Source organism: Sinohyriopsis cumingii, chromosome 5 (genome assembly GCF_028554795.1).
Source record: "Sinohyriopsis cumingii isolate HCF-2022 chromosome 5, ASM2855479v2, whole genome shotgun sequence".
NCBI classification, from domain to species: Eukaryota; Metazoa; Mollusca; class Bivalvia; order Unionida; family Unionidae; genus Sinohyriopsis; species Sinohyriopsis cumingii.
This window is the reverse complement of record NC_142965.1, coordinates 83,775,815-83,789,426: the sequence shown is the minus strand read 5'-3', so window position 1 is coordinate 83,789,426 and position 13,612 is coordinate 83,775,815. Positions and strand designations below refer to the sequence as shown.

At 36.8% G+C, this 13,612-nt stretch overlaps 1 protein-coding gene across 1 annotated transcript in view; it reads left to right on the top strand.

The window, feature by feature from the left end:
• The window catches only part of LOC149799642 (uncharacterized), a 143,960-nt gene that overhangs the window by 81,663 nt on the left and 48,685 nt on the right, over positions 1 to 13,612 (top strand). Inside the window, exons 13-14 of the mRNA XM_089958983.1 lie at positions 314 to 394; positions 10,197 to 10,276. Of these exons, the coding sequence (XP_089815109.1) occupies positions 314 to 394; positions 10,197 to 10,276 (161 nt within the window). The remainder of the gene's footprint in view (positions 1 to 313; positions 395 to 10,196; positions 10,277 to 13,612) is intronic.

Genomic DNA, 13,612 nt, shown 5'->3' with positions numbered 1-13,612 from the left:
ATATGAATTACTGTTAGATATGACGTAGTTGCTATGAATGTTACATATGTACATGAATATGAAAATTTTATATACTTGCACATTAAAACTTTATATACTTGCACATGAAAATTTTATATACTTGCACATGAAAATTCTATATACTTACACATGAAAACTGTATATACTTACACATGAAAATTGTATACACTTGCACATGAAAATTTTATATACTTGCACATGAAAATTTTATATACTTGCACGTTAAAATATTATATACTTGCACATGAAAATTTTATATACTTGCACATTAAAACTGTTTTGTACTTTTCAGTTCAGTGACGTCCTGTTGTATACAACTCCTGTTGCCACTGGTTACAGACTAAATAATGTCCTGCCTTTGACAGGAATGAAGGTACTGTAAGATTATCAACTACACTTTTAAACACTTAAACATGAAATATGACAGAGAAGGGACACAAAGGTTGAATGGTATCATGTACCCCATTAGAAAGTGGTATCATATACCCCATTAGGAAGTGGCATCATATACCCCATTAAAAGTGGCATTATATACCCCATTAAGAAGTGGTATCTTATACCCCATTAGGAAGTGGCATCATATGTCCCATTTGGAAGTGGCATCATATACCCCATTAGGAAGTGGCATTGTATACCCCGTTATGAAGTGGCATCATTTACCCCATTATGAAGTGGCATCATATACCCTATTAGGAAGTGGCATTATATACCCCATTAGGAAGTGGCATCATATACCCATTAGGAAGTGGCATCATATACCCCACTAGGAAGTAGAATCATATACCCCATTAAGAAGTGACATATACCCAATTCGGAAATAACATCATTTACCCCATTAGGAAGTGGTATCATATACCCCAGTAGGAAGTGGCATCATATAACCCATTAGGAAGTGGCATTATATACCCCATTAGGAAGTGGCATCATATACCCATTAGGAAGTGGAATCATGTACCCGATTATTAAGTGACGTATACCCAATTTGGAAGTAGCATCATTTACCCCATTAGGAAGTGGCATCATATACCCCATTAGGAAGTGGCATCATATTACCCCATTAGAAAGTGGCATTATGTACCCCATTTAATAAGTGGCATCATATGCCCCATTAGGAAGTGGCATCATATACCCCATTTGGAAATGGCATCATATTCCCCATTTGGAAGTGGCATTGTATACCCCATTAAGAAGTGGCATCATATACCCCATTAAGAAGTGGCATCATATACCCCATTAGGGAGTGGCATTATATATCCCATTTGGTAGTGGCACCATACACCCATTTGGAAGTGGCATCATACACCCATTAGGAAGTGGCATCATATATCCCACTTGGAAGTAGAATCATATACCCCATTCGGAAGTGTCATATACCCAATTCGGAAGTGGCATCATTTACCCCATTAGAAAGTGGTATCATATACCCCATTAGGAATTGGCATAATATATCCCATTAGGAAGTGGAATTATATACCCCAATAGAAAGTGGCATTTTATAGCTCATTAGGAAGTGGCATCATTTACCCCATTAGGAAGTGGTATCATATACCCCATTAGGAAGTGGCATTATATACCCCATTAAGAAGCAGGATCTTATACCCCATTAGGAAGTGGCATCATATACCACATTTGGAAGTGGCATCATATACACCATTAGGAAGTGGCATCATTTACCCCATTAGAAAGTGGCATCATATATGCCATTAGGATGTGGCATCATATACCCCATTAGGAAGTGGAATCATATACCCCATTAGGAAGTGGCATTATGTACCCCATTAGGAAGTGGCATCATATACCCATTACGATGTGGAATCATATACCCCATTAGGAAGTGACATCATTTACCCAGTTTGGAAGTAGCATCATTTCCCCCATTAGGAAGTGGCATCATACACACCATTAGGAAGTGGCATCATATACCCCATTAGAAAGTGGCATTATATACCCCATAAAGAAGCAGCATCTTATATCCCATTTGGAAATGGCATCATATACCCCATGCAGAAGTGGCATCATATACTCCATTAGGAAGTGGAATCATATACCCCATTAGGAAGTGGCATTATATACCCCATTAGGAAGTGGCATCATATACCCATTACGAAGTGGAATCATGTACCCCATTGGGAGGTGACATATACCCAATTCACAAGTGGCCTCATTTACCCCTTTAGGAATTGGCATCATATACCCCATTACTAAGTGGCATCATACACCCATTTGGAAGTGGCATCATTTACCCCCATTAGGAAGTGGAATTGTATACCCCATTAGGAAGTGGCATCATATACCCCATTATGAAGTGACATAAACCCAATTCAGAAGTGGCATCATATACCTCACTTGGAAGTGGCATGATATACCCTATTAGGAAGTGGTGTCATATACCCCAACTGCTATGTTCCTTGATACATCTTAAGGACTTGGGCTGCTAATGATAGGAAAGAATGGGGACCAGTATAGCAATGGGTGAAGATAAATTGAGTATATATGGGTTTGGCTGGCCAGGATTGGTTGGTAATGAAAGTAAGATTTGAGTAAAAAGAATCTTTTGATAGCTTATCTTAGCTGTAACTGAAAACAGGCAGAAACCTTGTTTTATTGATGTAATTGCAGTCATTTTACAGACTTAAAACTCAATAGTGAAATTAGCACCTGACTTTGGTATGAAACTGAAAGCACATGTTTTAAACACATGTAGATCCAGAAAACGCTGTGGCTCATGGTTTTCTCAACACAGAAATTGTCATTAAGGATGTGTCAGTACTTATTAATATAGGTTTGATCATGAGCTTTCAGAAATTTAAAGTTGTCAGTGTTTCCCTTTACGCACATTTGTGAGTCAGGGACGCATGCTGGAGAAAATTGATGCACATGTTTTGTTGCCATGCATTTTTTTGGTGCAAAGGATTTGCATAATGTGATCAGGATTTATTTAATATCCAGTGCTTTGGATGAGGGATAGCATCGCATATGCTTCGAACATAGGCATAGACTGGTTCCCTGCTTCTGTTTGCTCCCTGCATTGCACACCTCTGTTTGTATAGCAGAGTGCATCTCAGGGAGCATATGAAACAGGGAACCAGACTAACATAGGCATGTTATGACAGAGTAGCTTCCCCATATTTTGTGAGCTTTCACACGATTTGCATCGAGCTCTTTAAGATGTTGTCTAGATGTTTAACCTCAATGCTTGTTGCACTAGAAAGTGATCTCCAGATTAAAACTGTGTGCACTAAGAATCATTAGTCATGAAAGTGAAAGAAGCAGAACACAAAAGAGTAACTGTGGATATAACTTTAATGAAAAATAGAAGAAATAATTCCCTTGACTGGAATATGGCACATCCATTAGGATTACTCGTGTGACTTCTGATCACATGATTGCGAAGACTGCAAAAGTGAATAATCCTTTCTTGACAGGGTTTAAGAATTTTTAAAAAATCTGGCATCATTCACCACATGATATCTGGGGAACACATTATAACCCAAGACATTCTTTCACAACAAAGAAATCAGTAACTTGCCAAGACAACACATTATTTGGATTACAAAGTCGAGGGGTCATTGCAGATTTTTTGTTTTTTTTTTAACTTTGCTGCAATAAAAGAAAGATCTTAAAGTTCAAGTGTAACTTATTAGAAAGAAGATGAATCATTAGCTTCCTTGATTTTTGGATAAATGTGTTATAGGATGAAGTACAATGAAACCGATGATAGTACACATTTTATGACAGGTAGTAAATTAACTGTCATTTGGTTCAAAAGATTTATTTGGCTGTTTGTATTGGCTTATATGTAATGTGTTGGTCTTTAATATTGCTTCAGAATGATTATAAGGAGACTGTTAAACGTACAACTTTAAACTAAAAGAAAAATGAACTAATAAAATTATTCTTTGAATGGACAATGTGCTTGTTTGTTAATTGTGCATGTTGGTTTATTTGTATGTTGAGAGAGAGAGAGAGTTAGTTAGTTAGTAGTTAGTTGTGCAAGTTGAAATATCCTATTTCAAGCTGAAAAAGTACGGTTCAGATGAAAATTTGTCTACATTTTTGATCCACACATTTTTAATGTTACCCCTAGTTCTTACAACCAAGTTGTTGTTTTTTTACCCCCATTTTTACACCCCTGGGGGATACACTGGTTGTTGAATTTTTAATATGATATTTGCATAGGTTTACTATCAGAACTGAAATAGTACACATAGTCCTTGAGAGTCCCCTAGATCCTTCTCACAAAGTGCATCATTGGATACTGAGGGACACACACACACACACACACACACACACACACACACACACACACACACACACACACTGAAAAGGATTACAAAGCACAGCTAGCTATTGTTTGGATTTGAACTTGGGTCTTCTATATTACAATCAATCACACAAATCATTGTAGTAGAAGATCGAAAGCAGCCAGCCTTTTTTGTAGGTATTCCTACAGTGTAAGACATTGACCCTGATTTATATGGAGGGGGTGGAGATGGGTCAGTTGTTTTTGTTTTGTTTTTTTTGGTGGGGTTAATGCCATTTTCAGCACATGATAGGTTATACATGGTGGCTTGTATATTGGTGGAGGAAGACCTAGGGAAGAACCATTGACCCATGGGAAGCTTGTGTCAAGCTTTCCACATATCCATGTTGATTAAGCTGAGATTCAAACCCATGCAGACAGAGTTGAGATCTGTGAGTGAACTGTAAAAGGAAGCACCTTAGTCCACATGGCTACCCAGAACCCCTTGTAAAGGGGTCAGTGCCTTACTGCAATAACAACCAGTGCTGTGTAGCTCAGTTCCAACTACACAGATGGCAATTGGAGGTCACATATTCAAGAATAGTTTACACAGTTCATGACTTACATTGCCACTGTTGGACAGCTTAGAACGAATATATTTTATCCATAGTATTCTTACTCTGTTGGCTTTTTCCTTATTGCAGTAAATCCAGGCACAGTCAAGTGGTTGCATTTTTCAAACTCTGGTGACTGTACTTTAATTTGGTTGAAGATTGATGGTAGCCAAGGAATGCCAGATCAGGTTGAACTAACAGTTAAGTTTATTTAATGAAAGGAATTTGTCTGATCTCATTTAATTAGATAAATTCATTTCATTAAAGAAAATGTACCCCAGGTTCAACCAACTCTGGCCTTTTTTGGGTACGGGCCAACTTTAGGGTAAGGGATGTAACTCCTTCCACCTTTTACCTATTTGCCAAACATATTATGACTTTCCACTGTTCTTGAAAAAGAAATACATATTTAATGTAAAATGTTTCCTTGGTAATACATCATAATATGGCTATGGCTTCCTAATCCTAACCTAGAGTTATATGACACAAAAGAGAGTCCAGTAGTATCTGACAAATGACAGGATTTTGTACCATTCCTGCTGTTTAAGGGAGACCACTCATGCATGACTTAATCTTGCGAAGCAGATGATGTAGCATTTTTTGTGCTAAAACAGGCTAGAAGATATAGTTACCATCTGTTTTGCTTGGGAGGGCTGGATTTGCAAGGTAATGAATTCTCTGCTAACATCAATTACTTTAGAAGAAATCTATTTTAGTCCCAAAATTTCTTTCTGTTGTCAAAGCAACCATTTTTTGGTAGTAAAATGGCATTCTCTGGCTACAAAAGAGAAACGTCAAAAAGATGAAGACTGCACTTAGTGATTATATGACAGAATTTTTACAAATTTAAAAATAAAGCAATCTTTTAGATTGGTCAAAATAAATTGTGGCAGTAGAATCTGTAAGAAACTGAGAAACTGTACCAAAGGTCAATGCCATATCAACATGGAGCCATTTAGAATGACGTTTTGATAATTTGCTAGAATGTGTAACATTTGAGGTAGCAGACACTTTCACTGGTACTTATATTTATGAATGGAGCTGGGTCATAATTTTTTCAAACTAACTTTTTAGATCACCGACAGAAATACAGGAGATCCTATGACATGGCATTGTTATTGACATCATACCGTTTGGACAGAAGGTTAAAATTTGTAAGGTTTTTGGTTATGAATCATCAGAAGGAAATATGAATTTAAATTTAGTTGCTGTGTTTTCATTAGCTGAATGCCAGGCTTTATTTAGTACCCTTGCTTTATGTTCATTAGCATAATGCCAGGCTTTATTTAGCACCTTACTTTATGTTCATTAGCATAATGCCAGGCTTTATTTAGCACCTTACTTTATGTTCATTAGCATAATACCAGGCTTTATTTAGTACCTTTGCTTTATGTTCATTAGTATGATGCCAGGCTTTATTTAGCACCCTTGCTTTATGTTCATTAGCATAATGCCAGTACCATTTCTGTGTGTTCATTAGCATAATGCCAGGCATTATATAGTACCCTTGATGTGTGTTCATTAACATAATCCCAGACATTATTTAGTACCCTTGCTGTGTGTTCATTAGCATAATGCCAGGCTTTATTTTGTACCCTTGCTTTGTGTTCATTAGCATAATGCCAGGCATTATATAGTACCCTTGATGTATGTTCATTAGCATAATGCCAGGCATTATATAGTACCCTTGATGTGTGTTCATTAACATAATTCCATGCATTATTTAGTATCCTTGATGTGTGTTCATTAGCATAATGCCAGGCTTTATTTTGTACCCTTGCTTTGTGTTCATTAGCATAATGCCATGCGTTATATTGTATCCTTGATGTGTGTTCATTAACATAATTCCATGCATTATTTAGTACCCTTGCTGTGTGTTCATTAGCATAATGCCAGGCTTTATTTGGTTCCTTGTTATATGTTCATTAACATAATGCCAGGTTATATTTAGTACCCTTGCTTTGTGTTCATTAGCATAATGCCAGGTTTTATTTTGGTTCCCTTGGTATGTGTTCATTAACATAATGCCAGGCATTATTTAGTACCCTTGCTGTGTGCTCATTAACATAATGCCAGGCCTTATTTAGTACCATTTTGCCTGATTTTACCAATTGTTCTGCTGTTTTGTGGGAAATATTTGATTTTAGAGTTTGTTCAATGTAAACACCAGGTTAAAGTTGTGATTATGCTTTTGTTTGTGGCTCATAGGAAGGAAATATGCATTTAAGTTTCAATTCTGTGTGTTAAATAGCATGTGTCTGGTTTTATTCATTACTTCTCCACCCAATTTTACTGATTTTGTTTGGCAGTTTTTGGAGGAAGTTTTGTGGTTAAAGTTGTGTGTAAGGTTTGCTCTATGTGGACAGTAGGTAAGAGACTGTGTTATTTTACATATAGGAAGGAGTTGTGTTAGTTTACATATAGGAAGGAGCTGTGTTATTTTGCATATAGGAAGGAGCTGTGTTATTTTACATGTAAGAAGGAGCTGTGTTATTTTACTTACAGGAAGGAGCTGTGTTATTTTGTATATAAGAAGGAGCTATGTTATTTTACATACAGGAAGGAGCTGTGTTATTTTACATACAGGAAGGAGCTGTGTTATTTTACATATAGGAAGGAGCTGTGTTATTTTACATACAGGAAGGAGCTGTGTTATTTTACATATAGGAAGGAGCTGTGTTATTTTACATACAGGAAGGAGCTTGTTATTTTACATACAGGAAGGAGCTGTGTTATTTTACATACAGGAAGGAGCTATGTTATTTTACATATAGGAAGGAGCTGTGTTATTTTACATATAGGAAGGAGCTGTTATTTTACATATAGGAAGGAGCTGTGTCATTTTGCATATAGGAAGGAGCTATGTTATTTTACATACAGGAAGGAGCTGTGTTATTTTACATACAGGAAGGAGCGTGTTATTTTACATATAGGAAGGAGCTGTGTTATTTTACATACAGGAAGGAGCTGTGTTATTTTACATATAGGAAGGAGCTGTGTTATTTTACATACAGGAAGGAGCAGTGTTATTTTACATACAGGAAGGAGCTGTGTTATTTTACATACAGGAAGGAGCTGTGTTATTTTACATATAGGAGGGAGCTGTGTTATTTTACATACAGGAAGGAGCTGTGCATTTCAGTTTTACTTCAGTATTAAATAGCCTTTGACCTGAGATAATACTTCACTACCAATTTAACTTATGTTTTTCTGTGCATTTTATGGAGAAATGTTTGGAATTAAAGTTTGCCATTAAGGTTAGTTTTATTTATTCAGCAGGTTAAGATTGTGTTATAGATTTTGATTATATACAAACACAGGAACTGTGCATTGTTGTTTTACTGTGTATTTGTAGGCATTTTCCTGCCCTTTTTTTAATGTTAATAAGCATACTGTTATTGCAAGTTATTATGGAAATTAGAAGTTCTCTTTTTGATGATCACTCTCACTGACAAAGTTTAGAAATCTTATGTTACTGAGGCTAACATTTCAATTGATTTCAGATGTATGATCCACAAAAAACATGAAAGGGGTATATAGTGTTACCTACCTACCTACCCATCTATCTTTCTTTTCCACTATTTCACTGTCCTTCTGTCCATCTAACCTTGGTTTAGTTTTTCATTAGCTGATTTTTCAGGCACTCTCACTTGCTGGATCTTGTAGAATGCAACTCTCGGATAACAAAACTGGCATGCATATGTAAGTCACCATGACTTACGTTTCATGTTTTTTTTGTTACTTCCTTTGCCATGGGAGTATAGTCAACATGTCATACAACTTTTGAATGTAGTCATGTGCCTTTGTATATTGTATTGAGTTCTACCTCAAAAGTAGGTCACTGTGACTATTACATGCATCCATAACTTGAGCTCCACTTTTAGGTCAGTTTCTTAAACATTCTTACAAGTAGGGTTTTGTATTTTTGTGTGGATACCTTGGGATATGTGTGCCACCATCATCCTAAAAGTAGGTCATTGTGACCTATATTTCATGCATCATTAACATGTCTCAAAGTTGTTTGTTTGGGATCAGTGTGCACTGTTGACTCTACACACCGCCATTTTGACATTTTGCCTTACAAAATGGACCACATTTGTATACTATTCTGATTACCGAAATAATCGTGTCCTTCATTTTGCATATGGAGTAAAACTCAGCTTCAAAGAAACATTGCTGCCGAGCACAGACTTGTCACTTATGTGTAATGATGATGGCTTGAACATTCTCATTCAAGCCAAATATATGTAATAACTTTTCTTCTTCAACACTGATCTCTGTGATTGTCCTTAACTCTAACAAATTGGGTTGTTCCACTTTGTCCCAGCTCTACCAATTCAGATTAACAATATGGACTATCCCACAGCAGTTTTTGAAGGACTTGACATGGCATTGTCCCAGCTATTCTCAGGCATTTAAGTAATCTATGAAATGGCAGTTGCTTATCTCTGACCTTCATACCTTTTAATCAAAACCATGATAATCAGCTGTATAAACTGTCCCAAAGATGTGCTTTAAGCAGGACTGTTTACTGTTTATGCAGACTGTGCTGGTCAATTTTTTTTTTATCCTCTAAGATTATTGAAAATAGTGGGTTTTTTAAACAATTCCATGTTGAGTGGGGCGAGGCATTTTTAAGTCAAAAGTCATATTCATGTCAGATGTGTTATGGGAGGTATGTTGAATAATAATCAATTTGCCTGTCTTATCTTAACCAAACCAGGGGTAATTTTAAATAGTGCAAAGTCTGATATAACTGAAATCAGTCACCAAATTGTAGTTTGATTAATTGGTCATTGACCAATGCTTGAACAACTCTATGAATTTAAACAGCACTAAGTAAAACATTTCTGTGTATTTACATCTCATCCTCAAATAGTAAGATCATTATCCCCAGAATAATGAATATACATGGTCTGCAAGTCACAATGTCAGCTTTTATATTACCTTAATTACAGGTGATGGTCTTAAATTGGTTCACAATTTGAACTCCAATATTACCTTCCCAAATAAGATTGCAATTTCAATGTGGATATTACCTTAATTACAGGTGATTGTCCTAAATCAGTTTACATTTTCAAGGCAGATATTACCTTAATTATAGGTGATTGTTGTGAATCAGTTTGCAATTCCAATTCCAATGTTACATTAATTACAGGTGATGATCCCATATCAGTTCAGTTTCAACTCTGATATTACCTTAATTAGAGGCTATTGATCTGAATCAGTTTACAATTTCTACTCCAATATTGCCTTAATTACAGGTGATGATCCCATATCAGTTCACAATTTCAGCTTGTATATTACCTTAATTACAGGTGACAGTCCCAAATCAGGATGAGTTCAAGACAGAGTTTAGCATCATATCTGTTCAGAGATCCTTCACAGTGGTTGCCAGGTGAGGAAACATGTTTCACTTTAATACTGTACAGTTTTCTGATAATAATTCTGTGGCTAACATGTTGAATGAACCAGCACTTGATTCAGAATAAGTGAAACAATTTTACATATTCCATAGCACTCTGTACAAGTTGATGTCATATTTATTTGGATAAATGTGATGGCATTGTGACTGGAAAGCAAGAAATACACAAGGTTCCCACACTATTGGGAAAAAGTCAGGAGAAATTATAATTTTTTCCCGACCGTGAAAAGTCCTCCAATTTTGCAAATATTGATGTAAAACTGGAAAAACCCAGGAATTTTTTGCCACCACTTAATGACCCTAACAGTCACATAATTGAGTCGTAACTAAACTGATCGTGAGTTAAATTTAATGAGTTTTAACTAGAATATTCGGAGGGTGCAGTATGGATCATTTGGTTACTTGCAATAAACATATATGCTGAGTCAATCCAAATGCCCATTGAATAAGATTTGTCTCGTAGATAGTTTTTTTCAAAGTCAGCTTGATATCTGTATCTTTTCTTACATGGAAGGTATGAAAACCGGTCTAGCATGACAAGAGGCTAACATGGTGGTGGCAAAGCATAGCCTAGCAGACTTTACCAGATGGCTTAGCAAACTTTAAATGTTGTTAGATCGAGTGATATGCATGAAATCGATATGAAAATTACTTATTTTCTCAGAAATTGTGAGCATTAAAATCATTATGTCTTTAATCTGCTTAAAGACAAGCTAAAACTACAGTGGAACCCCGCTATAACGCGCCCCGCCATAACGCGAATTCGGATATAACGCGGTCGTAGCATGGCTCCCGAAATTTCGTATATTCATTCACACATGGAGAAAAAAATTTGGAGAAAAGTAAAAAAACAAAACAAGAAATTAACTTCATTTTGGGGATGAGATTAGTTGTGACTTTTAAAATAATATGATCGTGGCATGGTTCCTGAAATTTGAAATTCATTTACGTGTATTTTTATCGGACCGTGAAAATATTTGTTTAACGTACGAGAAATAGTGTGTAAAACATTTATTATAATTTGGTGGAAGAATTCGCGTATGACTTTTAATAATAAACGATCGGAACTTAACAATTTATCCAGGTTCTTTAAGTGATTTTGGAGAAGTGATCGTGTATGAATTCTAAAATAATACGATATATATAACGTACGAGAAATAGTGTGTACAACGCTTGGCTTCTGAAATTTATCAATTTGAACAGGTTGTGGTGAAGCTCTGTATTCTACTCTAGAAGAGAAAACTGGTTTCATTAGGTTTTTGAATTGTTAAGCCGAAGTAAACATTATCGAAAGTGTTACTTATTATGGATCCATGAGTAAAGCCAGTAAATCGTCTTTGTGATTGTCTTCCATGAATTCTGTATACAGTCGTTGCTCAAACAATAGCCGACATGGGCTTCTTATTTAACTGCAATCACAGCCAAGCAGCAGACAAAGCTGTGGTTGATACAAGAGTCGCACAATTTAATAAACATCAAAGGACGAAAGCCGCCAACATGTATGCTGTGCTTGGCGGTGTGATCAAACAACAAACAGTTGAAAGTAAATAATATCCACTTTATTATCTGTAAATTAAAAGGGTATGAAATTGTACATCCGTTCAGCTTAATTTTGTTTTATATAAAAAGTGATTCGTAACCATTGCAGGCCTTCATTACTTAGTTATCGAGCTTTATCTGTGTACGTTGTTTGCTTATATAAAAAAATATTTTACTGTTATGGAAAAGCAAGTTCAAAAACGCAAGTCGTTTTCTGCTAAAGAGAAACTGTATGCCCTAGATCAACTAAAGAAGGGCAAACAACAAACTCAGCTTGCCAGAGATCTAGGAATCAGCGAGTCCACTTTGCGAGGGTGGAAAACAGATGAAGGAAAGCTCCGTAGTCTACCCAACATTCTTGAAGAGGAAACTGGTTTACAGCGTAAAAGGGTTAAGTTAGCTAATGACAATGTCCTAGATTCAGCTTTGTACCAATGGTTTGTACAAGCTCGCTCAGAAGGTGTTCCAATTTCTGGCCCAATTCTGAAAGCCCAAGCAGAGAAATTTGATCGCCGTATCAATGGAGATGATTCCAAATTTAAGGCAAGTAATGGCTGGCTAGACAGATTCAAGAAAAGGCACGCTATCAGCCAAGTTCTTGTGTCTGGGGAAATCTGCTCCGCTGACAAAGAGGCTGCCAATTCCTACCCGATTGGGCTTAAAAAGTTGCTGGAGGACGGTTGCTACACAGCCGACCAAGTTTACAACTGCGATGAGACTGGTTTATGTTATAAAATGTTACCCGATCGCACCCTTGCAACCAAGACTGACAGTCACAAACGAGAAGGTTTCAAGAAGAGGAAGGACAGAGTGACTCTCTTATTTTGTGTTAACAAGTCTGGCAGCCACAAAGTCAGACCTCTGATGATTGGAAAATCGAAAGCTGCCAGATGTTTTCATCATGTAAATATGAAGGCACTTCCATTTCAGTACACTAACAGCAAGAATGCTTGGATGAATAGCTCCATATTTGATGACTGGTTTCACAAAACATTCGTTCCAGATGTTCGGGCTCATTTACGAAAACTCAAGCTGGAGGAAAAAGCTCTCCTCCTGCTGGATAATTGCCCTGCCCACCCCCCAGCGGAAAATCTTGTCAGCAGTGATGGCAAGATCAAAGTTTCGTACCTCCCGAAAAACACTACGTCAGAAATCCAGCCACTTGACCAAGGCATAATTTCCGTATTTAAACAAAATTATCGCCGTGAAATGATAAAGGGAATGGTAGCAGATAATAATGCATCCGTCAACACATCATTGGCATTACTCAACTTAAAAGAAGTATGTCACCTTGGAGGTAAAGCCTGGGATGCTATCACTGCACGCTGCATTGAACGATGCTGGATAAAGGGTCTTGGGCCAGCTTTTACGCCCTCGACACAAAATGATAGTGACGATGAGCTTGAATTTACAGGATTCACTGAAGACGACGTACGTTTAGCAGAAGAAGCACTCAAAAAATACGAGCACAGTCATCATGATATCCTTAACTGGTATTCAGTAGATGACATCTGCCCTATATACGAACACATATCAGATGACGAAATTGTTACAAATGTCAGCAGGAAGAATGAAGCTGCACAATCAGAACCTGAAACCAGTGACGATAATGATAACGATGACGATGGCACCCCAACTCCCCCACCAAAAGTGTCTGAAGCAGTAGTACATTTAGAAGCAAGTTTAAGGTGGCTGGAAACACAAGATGTTGACAGCATCAAAGTCCTTCAATTAAGAAACATTCTTGACTTTGCTAGAACCCAACAGTTC